This window comes from Giraffa tippelskirchi, chromosome 1 (assembly GCF_054371585.1).
Source record: "Giraffa tippelskirchi isolate mGirTip1 chromosome 1, T2T-mGirTip1v1.2.pri, whole genome shotgun sequence".
Classification (NCBI taxonomy): domain Eukaryota; kingdom Metazoa; phylum Chordata; class Mammalia; order Artiodactyla; family Giraffidae; genus Giraffa; species Giraffa tippelskirchi.
In genome coordinates this window covers 109,157,393-109,176,552 of record NC_137275.1, presented here as the reverse complement: position 1 = coordinate 109,176,552, position 19,160 = coordinate 109,157,393, and the positions used below count along the sequence as shown (strand labels likewise).

General features: G+C 51.1%; 1 protein-coding gene across 12 annotated transcripts in view; it reads left to right on the top strand.

Moving 5' to 3' along the window:
• The window catches only part of LOC145505843 (uncharacterized), a 92,145-nt gene that overhangs the window by 56,292 nt on the left and 16,693 nt on the right, over nt 1-19,160 (top strand). For 8 of the 12 annotated variants that reach the window (XM_081488916.1, XM_081488898.1, XM_081488876.1 and 5 more), the window contains 6 exons: nt 403-624; nt 2,943-3,092; nt 5,826-6,049; nt 7,822-8,053; nt 14,284-14,505; nt 16,824-16,973. In XM_081488916.1, coding sequence (XP_081345042.1) covers nt 403-624; nt 2,943-3,092; nt 5,826-6,049; nt 7,822-8,053; nt 14,284-14,505; nt 16,824-16,973 — 1,200 coding nt within the window. The remainder of the gene's footprint in view (nt 1-402; nt 625-2,942; nt 3,093-5,825; nt 6,050-7,821; nt 8,054-14,283; nt 14,506-16,823; nt 16,974-19,160) is intronic. The other 4 variants (XM_081488937.1, XM_081488907.1, XM_081488975.1 and 1 more) reach the window with 1 other exon arrangement.

Genomic DNA, 19,160 nt, shown 5'->3' with positions numbered 1-19,160 from the left:
AACTGGAATTCCATCAGCTCCACTAGCTTTGTTCGTAGTGATGCTTCCTAAAGTCCGGTGGACTTCACGTTTAGCAGATGATTCTTAAAGAGCAGAATAACTGGGGAAAGCTACTAACGGACGGGGTGCTTGATGTAAATCCCGAGCAAGTAAACATGCCAAGCACCAATGGAAAGGCAAGTCCTCGGTCTCGCTCTCTGTCTGGTTCTCGCCTTACCATCCAGTCTGTGCGGGGCTGTTGGGACCTGTCAGCAATGCACCATGTAGATCTGAGTGGCCGTGAGGGTCGTGTGAGCTCCCAGAGTGCAGAAGAAAGTTTTGACCTCACCGATTGCCCGGAAATGCTGTGTTCCCTCCCTCCCAAAACAAGGCTGTCTGTCTAAGGCTTCCTTTCCCCCTTAGAGATCCTCCGACGGCTCCCCAAGCCACGAGGAAGACCTGGCTAAGGTGATCGAGCTCCAGGAGGTCATCGAGAGGCAGTCAGGGGAGCAGAGCCAGTCGAAGGAGTGCCTGGCAAACCTCTCTGCCTACGTGAGAGAGCCGGAGGAGGACCCGGACACGGCCAGGAAGGAGCTCCTCGCGTCCGAGGAAGCGAACAGACAACCACAGCGGGATGTCCGCGAAGTGAGTGACAGCGGACGTGTCTGTTGTCCTGAGGTGGAATGTGGGTCCCTTGTTCTCCGGCTGATCTGAGCTTTGGGATGGCTGCGTGAGTAGGAGCACAGAGCGCTGGCGAGACCGCGACTGGCGGCCTCCCCGCCTCTGCGTCGAGATCTCTGGGGTAGAAGAGGCCTGGTCCAGGCGGTCCATTGGCAGTGGAGCAACACGAGGGCATCCCTAGCGCTGTGCTCACCCTGGGTGTGGACTCCTCATTTCTACAAGTTCTAGGGTGCCCAGTGTGTTCCTCTTTGAAAAATTCATTCATCCATTCATTCATTTATTGGAGTCTAGTTGCTTTCCTTTTTCTTGGAGAAGGCAATGGTACCCCACTCCAGTACTCTTGCCTGGAAAATCCCATGGATGGAGGAGCCTGGTAGGCTACAGTCCATGGGGTCGCTAAGAGTCGGACACAACTGAGCGACTTCACTTTCACTTTTCCCTTTGATACACTGGAGAAGGAAATGGCAACCCACTCCAGTATTCTTGCCTGGAGAATCCCAGGGACAGGGGAGCCTGGTGGGCTACCGTCTGTGGGGTCGCACAGAGTCGGACACGACCGAAGCGACTTAGCAGTTAGCAGTTGCTTTACACTGCTGTGTCAATGTCTGCTGTACAGCAAAGTGAATCCGTCATATATATATATATATATATATATATATATATATATATATATATATTTATATTTATATATATATTTATATATATATATATATATATATACGTGTGTGTGTGTGTGTGTGTCTACATATATCCCTCTTTTTAGATTTCCTACCCATTTACTTCACCACAGAGCCCTGAGTAGACTGCCCTGTGCTGTAGAGTAGGTCCTTACTCGTTGTTGACTTTACGCATAGTCTCAGTAGTGTACATACGTCAACCCCAGTCTCCCAGTTCATCCCCCCCACCTGCCTGTCGAATGTATACCTGATGATGCTGAAATTTCCTTCGGGTTCACTCAGGCGAGTCTGGTGACGTCTGTGGAGCCCGTTCTCTCGGAGAGATGGGAGCCCGCTGTGTGGGCCCTGCTGAGGCAGCTTGCCTGGCCGTCTTCTCTAGTCTTCTGAGGTTCTGCTCCTTGAGGGGATGTGTGACATTGATACCGGCGGTCAGACAGGTCGAGTGGCGTTTGCTCACCCTCAGAGCCTCAGGCCCGTGCTGTGTAACCATGTAGAGTCATGATGTTTCTGGTGGTCGTGTCTGCGGCTGTCATGATTGATGAGAAACTGCCTAACGGTCATTGTGAAAAGAGAAGAGTGCTGAGGGTTCGGGCCTCCTCCTGTGAGCCTCACCTCTCCTTTGTAGGCAGGCAGACAGCGCCCACCCTGCCCCACCCCTCCCCCGTGAGACCGTCTCAGACAGAACCCCTCCGACATGTGCTACAGCAGGTGTCCTTGTTTAGTAGCTTGGTGTGAGTAATTCTCTGTGAGAGCTCAATGTGAGAACTCAAAACAGAATATTTGCACGCTTGTATAACCTTTTCCCACTACTCTTTGGCAACAGGAGGAGATTAGGTGGCAGAGTTCAATATGTAGAGAATTCTGGGAAAAGCGGCCTTGAGACCTTTCACTTTTAATGTCAGGCCTTTGCCCACATTGGTTACTTAGTAGTCGACTACGGAGGGACCTGCAGTGGATTTTGACCTGGCGGACGGGAGTTGCACCAGCAGCAAGTTCTGGTCCTGGTTTGACCCTTTCATACATGTGGTGTAAGTCTGCTTTAGAAGAATTAGGCTTGAGAAGGCTGCTTCCAGTTGTGTTAAACTTTGACTTCTGTTTCCACTCATTACTGTTACTTGAATTCTGAGGAAATTGCATGAGAGTTTTCCGACTTTTACCCGAGGAAACGAGCCTCAGAGGTCCCTGTTGGATCTGTCGAAGGTCCCTCCCTCTTGTGGATCCAGTCCGCCTGTGTGGTGTAGCAGACAGAGGTCGTGACTTCATGCCAGATACCATTCCTCCTGGAATTCATGCAATAACAGGGTAGTTTAGTATACTCTTTGCTGTTTGGGTTGATTATGTTGAAGAGAAGCTTGGGAAACCGAGTGGCCAGACAGAACGTTAATACAGACATATGGGTGCCAATCGTGGCAAATGTGACATTTTAAGTAGGCACGTTTTTGCTCACGTCCGAGGAAACTGCCGTGTCTAGGACTTTAATTTTGAGGACGCTAACTTTATTTTTGAGTTGAAACTTAGGATTTAGTCCAACTTTTTTACGCGTACGTGTATCGGAATGTTCCATGATAATGACTTACCTTTTCTACTCTGCAATGCCCGGTGTAGGCCATGGTCCAGAACACGGACGTGGAGGTGCGAATCACTACCCTTGAGAGATGCTACCTTGCCGCCCAGCGCGAAGCCACCTCTGTGCACGACGACCTCAATGATAAACTTGAAAATGAAATCGCAGATAAGGATTCTATGCATCGACAGGTAACGGCTTTTACTGAACTGTGTCTGACTTTTATAGTGGTGAATTCCTGAGGAAGGAAGGTAAACACCTTTTCATGTGACTCCCACGTTGTAAGGCACCTGCCCCCTCACACTGTGGTCCTGAAATGGTTTTGGAACAAAGCGTTGATAGATCGCTTTATGTCTTCCCATTTTCCTTTTTCTGGCTACGAGTTTCCTTTTAAGGCATGCTTTTTTTTCTTAAAAGAACCAATTTTGATAACTTGTGGCCTACTGTGAGGCCCAGCACAGTACTAATTAGCACCGTTTTGATTGAAATCATCCTGCGAGTAAATGGATACACATACCCATCATTTTATAGTGAGAAGAATTCTCATTGGAAGTTTAAGTACCTTTGTATTTTCGCCTCATTTATGGCATGTATTTTTTCATACATGTCTGTGTTTTGAGCTGCCATGTTCAGTGAGCAGCTAGTTTGGGCCAGACATCGTCAGAACTAGGACTCCAGCAGTGAATTAAAAACCGTGTGCGTTCTTTATCCACTGCCATGTAACAAATCACTGCAAAGCTTAGTGACTTCCCAGTGAGCAGGTCACAGTCCAGTTTCTGTGCTTTGCAGCAGGTGGGCCTGGTTCAGGGCCTCCTGAGGACGCAAACATGGGAAGGCCCCCCAGGGCTGGATGGCAGGCTTTCAGACTCACCTGGCTGGTGGGGACAGGCCCAGGTCCCTGCCGTGTGGACCTCTTCACGGCCTGGCTTTCCTCGGAACACCCTCTGAGAGCGAGAGCGCGGGATGTAGCCCGGGGCCTTTCGCGCCCCGGTCTCGGAAGCCGCACACCTTCAGTTCTGTTTGCGAGAGTGAGCTGCGAAGTCCTGCCTCGCTCAGGGGCTGAGCAGGAGTTGCCCCCTCTGCCTCTTGAAGGGAGGAGGATGGAAGAATTTGTGGACCCATTTTTAAACCCACGCAGCCTGTCGGACAGTAGTGAGCAGGGGAAGGAGACCAGAGTGCCCGAGTTGTCTGAGGAGGGGGGACGATCGTGTGTGAACAGGGTGGCCAGCGAGGTGACACCAGGAGGGTGACCTGGAACAGAGACCCGGAGGCCGGAAGAGAAGTAGCCACTCGGAGATAGATCAAGGGTCGTGTCAACAAGCGGAGATAAGGGAGAGAGAGGGCCGCATCAGGGAGGACCCCGGGCTCAGGCCTGAGCAGCTCGAGGCCAGAGCCTGTTTCCTGAGCTGAGGAGGGCTGTCAGGGCAGGGAGCTAAGAGACGGGCCTCAGCCCTGTTGAGGTGGATGAGCCCATGGGGTGTCCAGGGGACCTGTGAGGTCAGCAGCTGAGTGTTCCGGCCTGGATCCAGGAGAGGCCTCACTCAGCTCAAGGTGGACTTGGGTCGTGGGCATACAGATGGTGTTTAAAGGCACAGACAAGGTAAAGTCACCAGGCAGGTGCCCGTGGAGAGATAGGGGGTGCAAGGGTAGAGCTGTGGGGTGCCTCGCATTCCAAGGTTGAGAAGGGGCGCAAGGGACTGACTAGTAACCCTAGGGAGGGCGGGGCCTGGTGCCCAGGGAGAGACATGCTTGGGGTGGGGGGAGGGCAAGGAGAGGAGGGGGCTTGGTAACATGGGTTCCTCAGAGCTCCCTGGGAGCTGCCCTGCGAGCGGGGCACACCGCCTGCTTGCAGAGAGCTGGAGACTGGGCGGGGAGGGGGACAGTAGAGGCCTCTCCCAGGGAGCTCTCAGAGACCCTCAGTGGGCGCTGCAGGGAGCCCTGGAGGAGGAATCTGCTGGTTCCCTTTGTGCGATTTTAAGGTGAGAGAAGGGAGAGGACGTGCTGGCTGAGCTGATGGGGGTGAAGCCATATGCAGCTGGTTCGCTGGAGAGGAGCAGGAATGATGGCAGGTGGTCCTGGAGCCAGTGCAGGGGGTGGCCCAGCCCTGGGGAGGGGTCGTGACGAAGACAGGGGCGAGGGCGCTGGCCACGGGGGACAGGGAGCCAGCAAGCCAGCACCTCGAGGCTGCCCCTCGGCTGCTTTGAGGTCATGTCTGGGAAAGAAGGCAGGACCTGGGTGAGAGTGGGCCGGGGGGAGATGTGCCAGAGAGAAGGGTGTGAGGTGTGAGAGCTGGAGGGCGGCTCGGAGCCCAGCAGGCCCTCTCCCGCACGTCTCTGGTGACAGAGCCGCCTTGCGGTGTGAGGGGCCGTCCCCCAGAACAGCCCGCGGGCCTGCGCCCCGGGAGGAGCCCCGCGGGGGGCTGGCCCTCCCAGCCCTCCCAGCCCTGCTGGCCCTGCTTGCGCCTGTCTGTGCGTGTTCAGACCAGCCTGGAAAACGGAGGGCTGGGGACCTGCGAGGATGGCGCTCCTCGGTGAGTAACACAAGTGGTGACCGCTGAGGTGGACCCAGAGGCTGCGGAGCTGAAGGATTTCTTTTTCTTATTTTCCTTCAGCCTGGCTGATGGAGGCACAGATGTATTGTTGTAATTTTCGGACTTTGTCTCTGACTCCATCGGCCCACCCTTGTGAATAACCTCATAGGATTGCCTCCCATCCACGCTAAGACCTGAATGTCACCAGGCCATCTAGGGAGTGGGTTCTCCTCCTGCCTGTTTCTTCAGTACTGCTCGCTTAAGAGATGGCAGTGTCTCATAAGCATGGCCCGTTTATCCACAGTTGGGGCTTCCATGTAAACTTGTGTTCAGTTCCTGATAGACTTGAGCTGCCCTGAATGTCGCTGACGAGACGTGGTCCTCTCGTGCCCAGGTGCAGACCCTGAAGGAAAAGGACTGGGAGCGCGCGCAGCAAGCCAGCGTGCCGGCCAACGTGGCCCAGGCGTTCGAGAGTGACGCAGACTTGTCTGACGGCGGGGGCGACAGGGCCACCCTCTTCAGCTCGGCCGCTCTGCTGTCGCCCAGCGGGCAGGGCGATGCCGAGACTCTGACTGTGATGCTTCAGGAGCAGCTGGACACCATCAACGAAGAGATCCGGTGGGTGAGCCCGAGCCGAGCTCCCCAGAAACTCGGCTTCTCTGAGGAGCTGTCTTCTCCTTAGAGAAGGCTGAGTGTTCCATAGTAAGGAAACTGACTTCAAGTCTGCTTCAAGAATTTTCAGTTCTGAGATTGCCCTTGATTATAGAGCTCAGTCAGCCAGGGCTGTGGGGGGCGTTGTGGGGTGTCCCCCCACCAGCTCTGAGCCCCAAGGTGGGTGAGGTGCCGTGACAGTGTCCCCTGCGGCCCGTGCACCCTCCAGCACTGAAGGTTCGCCCTCGTGTGTCCCTCGGAGCCTCCCACATTCTGGTGAAAAGCCACCTGAAACAGAAAAGCTGGGGTTTTGGGGTGGCAAATTCCCCCTCAGATCTGCATTTTCCTTTTGAACTTAATACAGTGTGAAGGTTGGCTTGTTGTACGACAGTGGTCCAAGGACATGTGTTTGAGTTCTTCTCAACTCATCAGTGTCTGTGAGATGTTTTCTGTAGACACCGTCTGGGCTGTTATAACAGTTTACAAACGGGATAGAATCCAAAGGCCCGCCTCATGGCGAGCAGGGGCCTTGGGTCTGGGTGCGGCCAGGTGGCTGGGGGCCCCGAGGCCAGCCTGGTGCCGCACCCGCACAGCTCTGCCTCCTGTCCCTTGTCCACGTTCAGAGTGGCCACAGGCCGGTGACCCTGCACAGGACCTGGCAGAGCTGCTGCTCAGACTGTTCTTGTCACGTCAGCCCAGGCCGAGGTGCCCGTTCCTGTCAGCCGAGTGCGGGGGGCCCGGGGGAAAGGCAGGGGTGAAGGGCACAACCAGCAAACGCAGGTGGTGCCGCCTGCACGTTTGACGCTGAGACAGACTGCTTTGTGGGCCGTGTTTGAGCACAGACAGCTCAGAAAGATTGTCTTTCCCCCTCCCCCAGGAAATACGGAACGGTTACATATTAATATGTTTATTTTTACAGCATGTTGTCAGGTAAAAGTGATTTTTCCTTAGGTAACATGTTGACTTGAGGTAAATGGTAAATTCTTTCCATCAACTTGTTATCAACAGTGAAAAACTTTCAGGGTGGATAAGGAGAAGTGAAACTGGAGAGGTGACGACCTGCGAGAATCTTGTATTTTATTTTGAAAATCATGTTATATGCATAATCGAATATTTAAACTGCTATATAAAATCATCCGCGAGACATTAGGGGAGAAGAGCAGTAACTGTGAATTCTAGGTTAATGCAGCACATTGACATGAGTCCAGAAACTCACACAAAGCTGGTGGAGAACTTCATCAAGTGATGCATTTGTACATAGACAACCTAAAAAATAAAAAAATCAATTCAGCACTTCATCTGGTCTAGAGACTTGTGTTTAGAAACTCCAGCTTGTTCGTGGCTCACTGTTTTGATTGTACAGAGTTCCTGATTCCCAGCGGAATAGACTTGAGGCACTGCCGTGCATCTCTGCCCTGAGAGCGGGGAAGGTAAAGGTTGTCAACTTCAGGTTATCTCCTCACAGGGAGAGAGGCGCCACCCAGGCCCCGTCAGAATGTTAGAGTAAACCAGTCAAATCAAACGAGAATGATCAGGGGCCACTTTGTAAGACTCAAGGATAAGTTATTCTAAGTTTGAGAATATTGAAAAGAGGGAAAGTTGAACCTTTTTGCTGAGATGTTAATTGAGCAACTGTTCCTGGAATATGCTAATCGTGACACAGAATGCAAGCCCACATTTGTTGTCCAGACACGTTCCTCTGCTGACAAAGGCAGGTGACGGGTTTTCTTCTATTTTAGGTTGATCGAAGAAGAGAAGGAGAACACGGAGCAGCGGGCCGAGGATACTGAGAGCAGGGTGGGCAAGGGGAGCTTAGGCAACCTTCGTTGTTGTAAATCCTCGAGCTCCCTCAACCTGTGTCCCGCCTCCTCGCTCGCCAGCTCCTGCCCGCCCAGCAGTGGGCGCGCCAAGCCCCCAAGGAGGCGGCACAGCTCGGCGCGGAAAGTAGACCAGCGGGACATCAAGACTCTGGTATGTGTCTGCCTCCTCCCTGCCACGTCCCTCCCCCAGCACACTGGCTTTCTTTTTTGTTTGTTTGTTTTTTGTTTTTTCTGTTTTTACCCAGAAGAAACTCAGGTACATTTGCTACGCTTAGAGGTCTAAGATTTTTAAAAACTGCCTAGTCTTTAATCATTCCATACTCGCACAGCAACAAATTAGTCTTGATATTTGGACCACCGGCTTAGCACGTCATCATGAACTCAGCCAGGGCCTGCCTCTGTAACGTTGGGCCCGGCCTGTGCTGGACACAGCAGGTGCAGGGAAGTTTCTGTTGTCACCGAGTAGACAGCCTTGTGAAAGTAACCATAGGCAGCTCTCCTGGCGTGTGAGACCCACGCAGCACATTTTTCATTGGGGATACCTGGCTGCAGGCTGCAGGCCATGCGGTGGGAACAAAACCAAGAATCTAAACTGGTCTGCTTGCTGCTGGACCTGGCTGCACGCTCAGGCCAGCTCTGGGTGTGAAACCAGGTTAAAAGCCTGGTGCCCCAGGGCCCCAGGGAAGAAGTTGGGCTTCCTCACTCTTCTGAGTCTAAAAATGGGATGACGACCTAGGGCTTTTGGTGACAGAGTGTGCAGCTCTGAAGCGCATGTTCCTGCTTTCTTCCATGTTTAGCTTAGGTTTCCTGAGCGCATTGCTGTTTACCCTGTGAAATCATGTCTACAACACTCTGCTTTGTAACTGCACTTGTATTATCACTTTTTTTGTTACCACCCATTTCATGTTAGCTGCATTGTTAGTCAGCATATAATTAAATTAACTGTGAATCATTTTAGCAGCATGTGAAGTGATAACTGGTCTATTTTGTGGTCTTTTGACACATTGGTTTTATAATATGCATCACTGGCCAATTAGTTGATAGTGTGTATTCTTTGACGATTTCTCTGTGGTTTCATGCTTGATTTCTTTCCGAGTATTTGTAAAAGAACAGTTCTGTATATTTTTTCTTGTTGCTGGAGTTCTCTGACGGTGTGTCTGCTTTCATCGTTGGTTTTGATTTCCTGTCTCATCCTGTTGTCTGCTTCGTTGTCATCAATCCAGACCCCAGCTTCCCACAACCGCACCCCCCCGAGGCTGTAGTTTACCCATCCATCTCCCCTCCCCCGTCCTCCCACTTGCTCTGGTCATAGCAGTCTGGGGTCCACAGCGTGTGTCCCCTTAGTCGGGTTTCTGCTTTGTCTTCATGTCTCATTAAATGGTGTTTTCCCCCCATAGCACTAAGTTTGAATTATTGTTATCACTGTGCAGTTACAAGCATAATGTAGATGGATGATACACTACAGAACCTGTGTAATTCATAACTGAGATTATGCTTACCTGAAGAAATGATCCTCTTATGTGTAGAATTAATGGACTTTTGACACAACATCCTTTCTGTGTTGGTGCTTGTATTTGAGACTGTAAATCTCATCAGCTTTTGCATGCTTAATGTCTCTACTAGACTCTTTTACAAAGTATCTTCTATGGTTCATAAAATGTGAAGACTCCACCTGCTGTTATGCTAGCTTTCATTCTTACATATTTTCATAGGGTACCTGCTTTAATGAATTTATTTTCAGAAGTTTGAAATCAAATTCTAGGTAACGATTTTACATTAATGTCCAACAGGTGGTTAGATTTGTTCAGTGTTAAAATAGGTATTACGGCAACTTCCTCGTCAGTTAAATTACTATTTTAAAGTATAACATGTTTTTTTTTTATTAAGAGAAACTAACTTATAGAGAGGTTTGGCTGAGAACAGACAACTGTTAAGGCCCTTTGTTGTACACAGTGCTGTGCTTTAACAAATCATGATGTTGTAATAGAATTGTATCTTCCTGAGGAATAATGTATAGTGTTTCTCTAGTAAATCTTGAATAGCTTATTTAACTAATGTGGTCCAACAAATTGTTCTGTTTCCAGTTACATGTTCTCTAAATCTACATCTCACTTATATGTTTGCCGTCATTTTTGCTTTACTGTCTTTGCCTATATTGATTCTTGAATTTTTAGCTTCAAAGTCGCAATAAATCTGGTTTCTCTTCATTTCTCTGCATGCATCTATCAGTCTAGTGAGTTAAGGAAGCATCGTCGAAAGGTAAACTATTTAGTAATTTAGCATGCCTTTGTTTCTCTGTGAAGTATTAGAGTCCTTATCGTGTTAGTGAATGAACACTATGTGGTTACGTACTGGTGGATGATTGACATTTTAATAGAAGTAATGAAACTCACCCACCACTTAAAATATGCTGATGATGCAATCAATCCATCCTAAAGGAGATCAATCCTGGGTGTTCATTGGAAGGACTGATTTTGAAGCTGAAACTCCAGTACTTTGGCCACCTCACGCGAAGAGTTGACTCATTGGAAAAGACCCTGATGCTGGGTAGGATTGGGGGCAGGAGGAGAAGGGGACAATAGAGGATGAGATGGCTGGATGGCATCACTGACTCGATGGACATGGGTTTGGGTGGACTCCGGGAGTTAGTGATGGACAGGGAGGCCTGGCGTGCTACAATTCATGGGGTCGCAAAGAGTCAGACACGACTGAGCGACTGAACGGAACGGAACTGAACTGAACTGAACTGAACTGATGGTTCTGTTGGAAATAGGTCATTGGTTGGGACAATTGTAACAGTTTGCCTTTCTCCCACTTGTTTGCCTTCTAATCATCTCATGCTTATTTATAATAGACATAGTATTATTTATTATTTTTAAAATTTTCTTTACTTATTTTTTTGGCCATACTGCACAGCTAATGGGATGTTAGTTCCCCAACCAGGGATCAGACCGGTGTGAAAGTGAAAGTGCCAAGTCCTCACCTCTGGACCACCATGGAATTTCCACGTAGTGTTTTCTTAAAAGAAATGACTGAATCAGAGCCATAGATATTAGATTTGGGGGAAGCCAATTTAATGACGGTGGGTAGCAGTGTGCAGGAGACTCTGTGTGCCAGGCACCGTGTCCAGTGCTTTCTGAGCCCGTCATCTAATCCCGCAGACACCCAGGTGAGGTCCAGGCTGCTGTTATCCCCATTCAGCAGATATGGACACTGAGGCTTAGAGAGGCCGGGCACCGTGCCCAGGCTCGCATACCCAGCGGTGCGGTGCAGACTGGTCTGATCAGAGCCTGGACACTTAACCGTGGTGCCGTCCATCCCGCTTTCCTCCAGAGGCCCTCCTGTCCATCACAGCAACCCTGATGGAGGGAGCCTCAGGAGGGAGCTCGCTGCCTCTCCCCTCGGGTCACTTGGATGAGCCCCTGTTGTTGGAGTCCAGTGGCCCGAGGGCTGGCCTTCCTTGTCCCTCTCCTGCTCCCAGCCCGCTGATGGAGCACTCCTGGGGCCTTCCCACAGGACTTGGGCAGCCGCGCTCCGGTTCAGGCAGCTCAGTGCCCAGGAACCCTTCTGCCGGGCACAGCAGAGTAGCTCCGTCACCCTGAGGTTGGTGACCTGGGTGTGCCGCTTGCCCGCTTTGTGGCCTGCTTTGCCCTCCTGTTAAATGAGGACACGGTACTGCCCATCCGACTCACGTGGGCACCCGTGGGGCGGGCTCCCATCCTGGCGGAGGGTGCCAGGCTGGGGACCCAGAGGCCTTTCTTAGGACAAGGCCCGGGGGAAGGGCCTGGCCGTGGTCCCTGACTTTGAGGCAGGTGTTTGTCTGCATTCAGTCCTAGTCAGCCCAGGTGTGTCACTTCCCTGCTCTGTTCTTTGTTGTTTTCTGATTTTTATAAATGCTTCTTTTAACTTGAATTTGAGATTGATCCCTCTTCAGTTCCATGTGGATAATTTCTAGCTTTTGTAGCCTTCTGTTGTCTGAGGGTGGTTGTTAGAGATCAGGGGAGAGTGCACAGTTTATCCAGCTGCTGTTAAACGAGTTCAGCTGTATTTTGCAGTAAGTCACTTGGTTGTCACCAAGCTCCTGTGGAGCTGCAGTGGATCAGTATTCTTTACAGAATCCCATTACAAAGCCACAGGTTAGTTGGTTAAAACGACGCACTCATTGTTTATAAAAATACTTTCCATGCATGCTTCCTAAAACCTCCCCTGGCTGAACCACACGCCCACATGTATAAGTGAGACCTGTCTGGACCCTGAAGGGGTTTATCTGTTCCCCACACTGTTGCCACCACTGTTTCCTGTCCTCAGACCCAGGACCAGCGGAAAAGCTGGGCGTCCAGGAGAGATCTTTTTTTTTTTTTTTTTAATTAGCTTATTTTTTAATTGAAGGATAATTGCTTTACAGAATTTTGTTCTTGTCTGTCAAATCGCAGGAAAAATCAGGCATAGGTACACATATATCCCCTCCCTTTTGAACCTCCCTCCCATCTCCCTCCCCTCGAGATTGATAGAAGAGTATCTCTTAGTGAAGACTTCAGTTGAGTTCAGTCGCTCAGTCGTGTCCGAATCTTTGCAACCCCATGAATCGCAGCACGCCAGGCCTCCCTGTCCGTCACCAGCTCCCGGAGTCCACCCAAACCCATGTCCATCGAGTCAGTGATGCCATCCAGCCATCTCATCCTCTGTCGTCCCCTTCTCCTCCTGCCCTCAATCCTTCCCAGCATTAGGGTCTTTTCCAATGAGTCAGCTCTTCGCATGAGGTGGCCAAAGTGTTGGAGTTTCAGCTTCAACATCAGTCCTTCCAATGAACACCCAGGATTGATCCCCTTTAGGATGGACTGTTCGGATCTCCTTGCACTCCAAGGGACTCTCAAGAGTCTTCTCCCACACCACAGTTCAAAGGCATCAGTTCTGTGGCGCTCAGCTTTCTTCACCGTCCGACTCTCACATCCATACACGACCACTGGAAAAACCATAGCCTTGACTAGACGGACTTTTGTTGGCAAAGTAGTGTCTCTGCTTTTAAATATGCCATCTAAGTTGGCCAAAACCTTCCTTCCAAGGCGTAAGCGTCTTTCAGTTTCGTGGCTGCAGTCACCATCAGCAGTGATTTTGGAGCCCCCAAACATAAAGTCTGACACTGTTTCCACAGTTTCCCCATCTATTTCCCATGAGGTGATGGGACCTGATGCCATGATCTTAGTTTTCTGAACGTTGAGCTTTAAGCCAACTTTTTCACTCTCCTCTTTCACTTTCATCAAGAGGCTCTTTAGTTCTTTTCCACTTTCTGCCGTAAGGGTGGTGTCATCTGCATATCTGAGGTTATTGATGTTTCTCCCGGCAGTCTCGATTCCAGCTTGTGTTTCTTCCAGCCCAGCGTCTCTCATGATGTACCCTGCGTCTAAGTTAAATAAGCAGGGTGACAAGGACACACAGCCTTGACGTCCTCCTTTTCCTATTTGGAACCAGTCTGTTGTTCCATGTCCAGTTCTAACTGTTGCTTCCTGACCTGCGTACAGGTTTCCCAAGAGACAGGTCAGATGGTCTGGTATTCCCATCTCTTTCAGAATTTTCCACAGTTGATTGTGATCCACACAGTCAAAGGCTTTGTTTGGCATAGTCCATAAAGCAGAAATCGATGTTTTTCGGGAACTCTCTTGCTTTTTCGATGATCCAGCAGATATTGGCAATTTGATCTCTGGTTCCTCTGCCTTTTCTAAAATCAGCTTGAACATCTGGAAGTTCACGGTTCACCTATCGCTGAAGCCTGGCTTAGAGAATTTTAAGCATTACTTTACTAGCACGTGAGATGAGTGCCATTGTGCGGTAGTTTGAGCATTCTTTGGCATTGCCTTTCTTTGGGATTGGGATGAAAACTGACCATTTCCAGTCCTGTGGCCACCGCTGAGTTTTCCATATTTGCTGGCATATTGAATATAGCACTTTCACAGCATCATCTTTCAGGATTTGAGATAGCTCAACTGGAATTCCATCAGCTCCACTAGCTTTGTTCGTAGTGATGCTTCCTAAAGTCCGGTGGACTTCACGTTTAGCAGATGATTCTTAAAGAGCAGAATAACTGGGGAAAGCTACTAACGGACGGGGTGCTTGATGTAAATCCCGAGCAAGTAAACATGCCAAGCACCAATGGAAAGGCAAGTCCTCGGTCTCGCTCTCTGTCTGGTTCTCGCCTTACCATCCAGTCTGTGCGGGGCTGTTGGGACCTGTCAGCAATGCACCATGTAGATCTGAGTGGCCGTGAGGGTCGTGTGAGCTCCCAGAGTGCAGAAGAAAGTTTTGACCTCACCGATTGCCCGGAAATGCTGTGTTCCCTCCCTCCCAAAACAAGGCTGTCTGTCTAAGGCTTCCTTTCCCCCTTAGAGATCCTCCGACGGCTCCCCAAGCCACGAGGAAGACCTGGCTAAGGTGATCGAGCTCCAGGAGGTCATCGAGAGGCAGTCAGGGGAGCAGAGCCAGTCGAAGGAGTGCCTGGCAAACCTCTCTGCCTACGTGAGAGAGCCGGAGGAGGACCCGGACACGGCCAGGAAGGAGCTCCTCGCGTCCGAGGAAGCGAACAGACAACCACAGCGGGATGTCCGCGAAGTGAGTGACAGCGGACGTGTCTGTTGTCCTGAGGTGGAATGTGGGTCCCTTGTTCTCCGGCTGATCTGAGCTTTGGGATGGCTGCGTGAGTAGGAGCACAGAGCGCTGGCGAGACCGCGACTGGCGGCCTCCCCGCCTCTGCGTCGAGATCTCTGGGGTAGAAGAGGCCTGGTCCAGGCGGTCCATTGGCAGTGGAGCAACACGAGGGCATCCCTAGCGCTGTGCTCACCCTGGGTGTGGACTCCTCATTTCTACAAGTTCTAGGGTGCCCAGTGTGTTCCTCTTTGAAAAATTCATTCATCCATTCATTCATTTATTGGAGTCTAGTTGCTTTCCTTTTTCTTGGAGAAGGCAATGGTACCCCACTCCAGTACTCTTGCCTGGAAAATCCCATGGATGGAGGAGCCTGGTAGGCTACAGTCCATGGGGTCGCTAAGAGTCGGACACAACTGAGCGACTTCACTTTCACTTTTCCCTTTGATACACTGGAGAAGGAAATGGCAACCCACTCCAGTATTCTTGCCTGGAGAATCCCAGGGACAGGGGAGCCTGGTGGGCTACCGTCTGTGGGGTCGCACAGAGTCGGACACGACCGAAGCGACTTAGCAGTTAGCAGTTGCTTTACACTGCTGTGTCAATGTCTGCTGTACAGCAAAGTGAATCCGTCATATATATATATATATATATATATATATATATATATATATATATATTTATATTTATATATATATTTATATATATATATATATATATATACGTGTGTGTGTGTGTGTGTGTCTACATATATCCCTCTTTTTAGATTTCCTACCCATTTACTTCACCACAGAGCCCTGAGTAGACTGCCCTGTGCTGTAGAGTAGGTCCTTACTCGTTGTTGACTTTACGCATAGTCTCAGTAGTGTACATACGTCAACCCCAGTCTCCCAGTTCATCCCCCCCACCTGCCTGTCGAATGTATACCTGATGATGCTGAAATTTCCTTCGGGTTCACTCAGGCGAGTCTGGTGACGTCTGTGGAGCCCGTTCTCTCGGAGAGATGGGAGCCCGCTGTGTGGGCCCTGCTGAGGCAGCTTGCCTGGCCGTCTTCTCTAGTCTTCTGAGGTTCTGCTCCTTGAGGGGATGTGTGACATTGATACCGGCGGTCAGACAGGTCGAGTGGCGTTTGCTCACCCTCAGAGCCTCAGGCCCGTGCTGTGTAACCATGTAGAGTCATGATGTTTCTGGTGGTCGTGTCTGCGGCTGTCATGATTGATGAGAAACTGCCTAACGGTCATTGTGAAAAGAGAAGAGTGCTGAGGGTTCGGGCCTCCTCCTGTGAGCCTCACCTCTCCTTTGTAGGCAGGCAGACAGCGCCCACCCTGCCCCACCCCTCCCCCGTGAGACCGTCTCAGACAGAACCCCTCCGACATGTGCTACAGCAGGTGTCCTTGTTTAGTAGCTTGGTGTGAGTAATTCTCTGTGAGAGCTCAATGTGAGAACTCAAAACAGAATATTTGCACGCTTGTATAACCTTTTCCCACTACTCTTTGGCAACAGGAGGAGATTAGGTGGCAGAGTTCAATATGTAGAGAATTCTGGGAAAAGCGGCCTTGAGACCTTTCACTTTTAATGTCAGGCCTTTGCCCACATTGGTTACTTAGTAGTCGACTACGGAGGGACCTGCAGTGGATTTTGACCTGGCGGACGGGAGTTGCACCAGCAGCAAGTTCTGGTCCTGGTTTGACCCTTTCATACATGTGGTGTAAGTCTGCTTTAGAAGAATTAGGCTTGAGAAGGCTGCTTCCAGTTGTGTTAAACTTTGACTTCTGTTTCCACTCATTACTGTTACTTGAATTCTGAGGAAATTGCATGAGAGTTTTCCGACTTTTACCCGAGGAAACGAGCCTCAGAGGTCCCTGTTGGATCTGTCGAAGGTCCCTCCCTCTTGTGGATCCAGTCCGCCTGTGTGGTGTAGCAGACAGAGGTCGTGACTTCATGCCAGATACCATTCCTCCTGGAATTCATGCAATAACAGGGTAGTTTAGTATACTCTTTGCTGTTTGGGTTGATTATGTTGAAGAGAAGCTTGGGAAACCGAGTGGCCAGACAGAACGTTAATACAGACATATGGGTGCCAATCGTGGCAAATGTGACATTTTAAGTAGGCACGTTTTTGCTCACGTCCGAGGAAACTGCCGTGTCTAGGACTTTAATTTTGAGGACGCTAACTTTATTTTTGAGTTGAAACTTAGGATTTAGTCCAACTTTTTTACGCGTACGTGTATCGGAATGTTCCATGATAATGACTTACCTTTTCTACTCTGCAATGCCCGGTGTAGGCCATGGTCCAGAACACGGACGTGGAGGTGCGAATCACTACCCTTGAGAGATGCTACCTTGCCGCCCAGCGCGAAGCCACCTCTGTGCACGACGACCTCAATGATAAACTTGAAAATGAAATCGCAGATAAGGATTCTATGCATCGACAGGTAACGGCTTTTACTGAACTGTGTCTGACTTTTATAGTGGTGAATTCCTGAGGAAGGAAGGTAAACACCTTTTCATGTGACTCCCACGTTGTAAGGCACCTGCCCCCTCACACTGTGGTCCTGAAATGGTTTTGGAACAAAGCGTTGATAGATCGCTTTATGTCTTCCCATTTTCCTTTTTCTGGCTACGAGTTTCCTTTTAAGGCATGCTTTTTTTTCTTAAAAGAACCAATTTTGATAACTTGTGGCCTACTGTGAGGCCCAGCACAGTACTAATTAGCACCGTTTTGATTGAAATCATCCTGCGAGTAAATGGATACACATACCCATCATTTTATAGTGAGAAGAATTCTCATTGGAAGTTTAAGTACCTTTGTATTTTCGCCTCATTTATGGCATGTATTTTTTCATACATGTCTGTGTTTTGAGCTGCCATGTTCAGTGAGCAGCTAGTTTGGGCCAGACATCGTCAGAACTAGGACTCCAGCAGTGAATTAAAAACCGTGTGCGTTCTTTATCCACTGCCATGTAACAAATCACTGCAAAGCTTAGTGACTTCCCAGTGAGCAGGTCACAGTCCAGTTTCTGTGCTTTGCAGCAGGTGGGCCTGGTTCAGGGCCTCCTGAGGACGCAAACATGGGAAGGCCCCCCAGGGCTGGATGGCAGGCTTTCAGACTCACCTGGCTGGTGGGGACAGGCCCAGGTCCCTGCCGTGTGGACCTCTTCACGGCCTGGCTTTCCTCGGAACACCCTCTGAGAGCGAGAGCGCGGGATGTAGCCCGGGGCCTTTCGCGCCCCGGTCTCGGAAGCCGCACACCTTCAGTTCTGTTTGCGAGAGTGAGCTGCGAAGTCCTGCCTCGCTCAGGGGCTGAGCAGGAGTTGCCCCCTCTGCCTCTTGAAGGGAGGAGGATGGAAGAATTTGTGGACCCATTTTTAAACCCACGCAGCCTGTCGGACAGTAGTGAGCAGGGGAAGGAGACCAGAGTGCCCGAGTTGTCTGAGGAGGGGGGACGATCGTGTGTGAACAGGGTGGCCAGCGAGGTGACACCAGGAGGGTGACCTGGAACAGAGACCCGGAGGCCGGAAGAGAAGTAGCCACTCGGAGATAGATCAAGGGTCGTGTCAACAAGCGGAGATAAGGGAGAGAGAGGGCCGCATCAGGGAGGACCCCGGGCTCAGGCCTGAGCAGCTCGAGGCCAGAGCCTGTTTCCTGAGCTGAGGAGGGCTGTCAGGGCAGGGAGCTAAGAGACGGGCCTCAGCCCTGTTGAGGTGGATGAGCCCATGGGGTGTCCAGGGGACCTGTGAGGTCAGCAGCTGAGTGTTCCGGCCTGGATCCAGGAGAGGCCTCACTCAGCTCAAGGTGGACTTGGGTCGTGGGCATACAGATGGTGTTTAAAGGCACAGACAAGGTAAAGTCACCAGGCAGGTGCCCGTGGAGAGATAGGGGGTGCAAGGGTAGAGCTGTGGGGTGCCTCGCATTCCAAGGTTGAGAAGGGGCGCAAGGGACTGACTAGTAACCCTAGGGAGGGCGGGGCCTGGTGCCCAGGGAGAGACATGCTTGGGGTGGGGGGAGGGCAAGGAGAGGAGGGGGCTTGGTAACATGGGTTCCTCAGAGCTCCCTGGGAGCTGCCCTGCGAGCGGGGCACACCGCCTGCTTGCAGAGAGCTGGAGACTGGGCGGGGAGGGGGACAGTAGAGGCCTCTCCCAGGGAGCTCTCAGAGACCCTCAGTGGGCGCTGCAGGGAGCCCTGGAGGAGGAATCTGCTGGTTCCCTTTGTGCGATTTTAAGGTGAGAGAAGGGAGAGGACGTGCTGGCTGAGCTGATGGGGGTGAAGCCATATGCAGCTGGTTCGCTGGAGAGGAGCAGGAATGATGGCAGGTGGTCCTGGAGCCAGTGCAGGGGGTGGCCCAGCCCTGGGGAGGGGTCGTGACGAAGACAGGGGCGAGGGCGCTGGCCACGGGGGACAGGGAGCCAGCAAGCCAGCACCTCGAGGCTGCCCCTCGGCTGCTTTGAGGTCATGTCTGGGAAAGAAGGCAGGACCTGGGTGAGAGTGGGCCGGGGGGAGATGTGCCAGAGAGAAGGGTGTGAGGTGTGAGAGCTGGAGGGCGGCTCGGAGCCCAGCAGGCCCTCTCCCGCACGTCTCTGGTGACAGAGCCGCCTTGCGGTGTGAGGGGCCGTCCCCCAGAA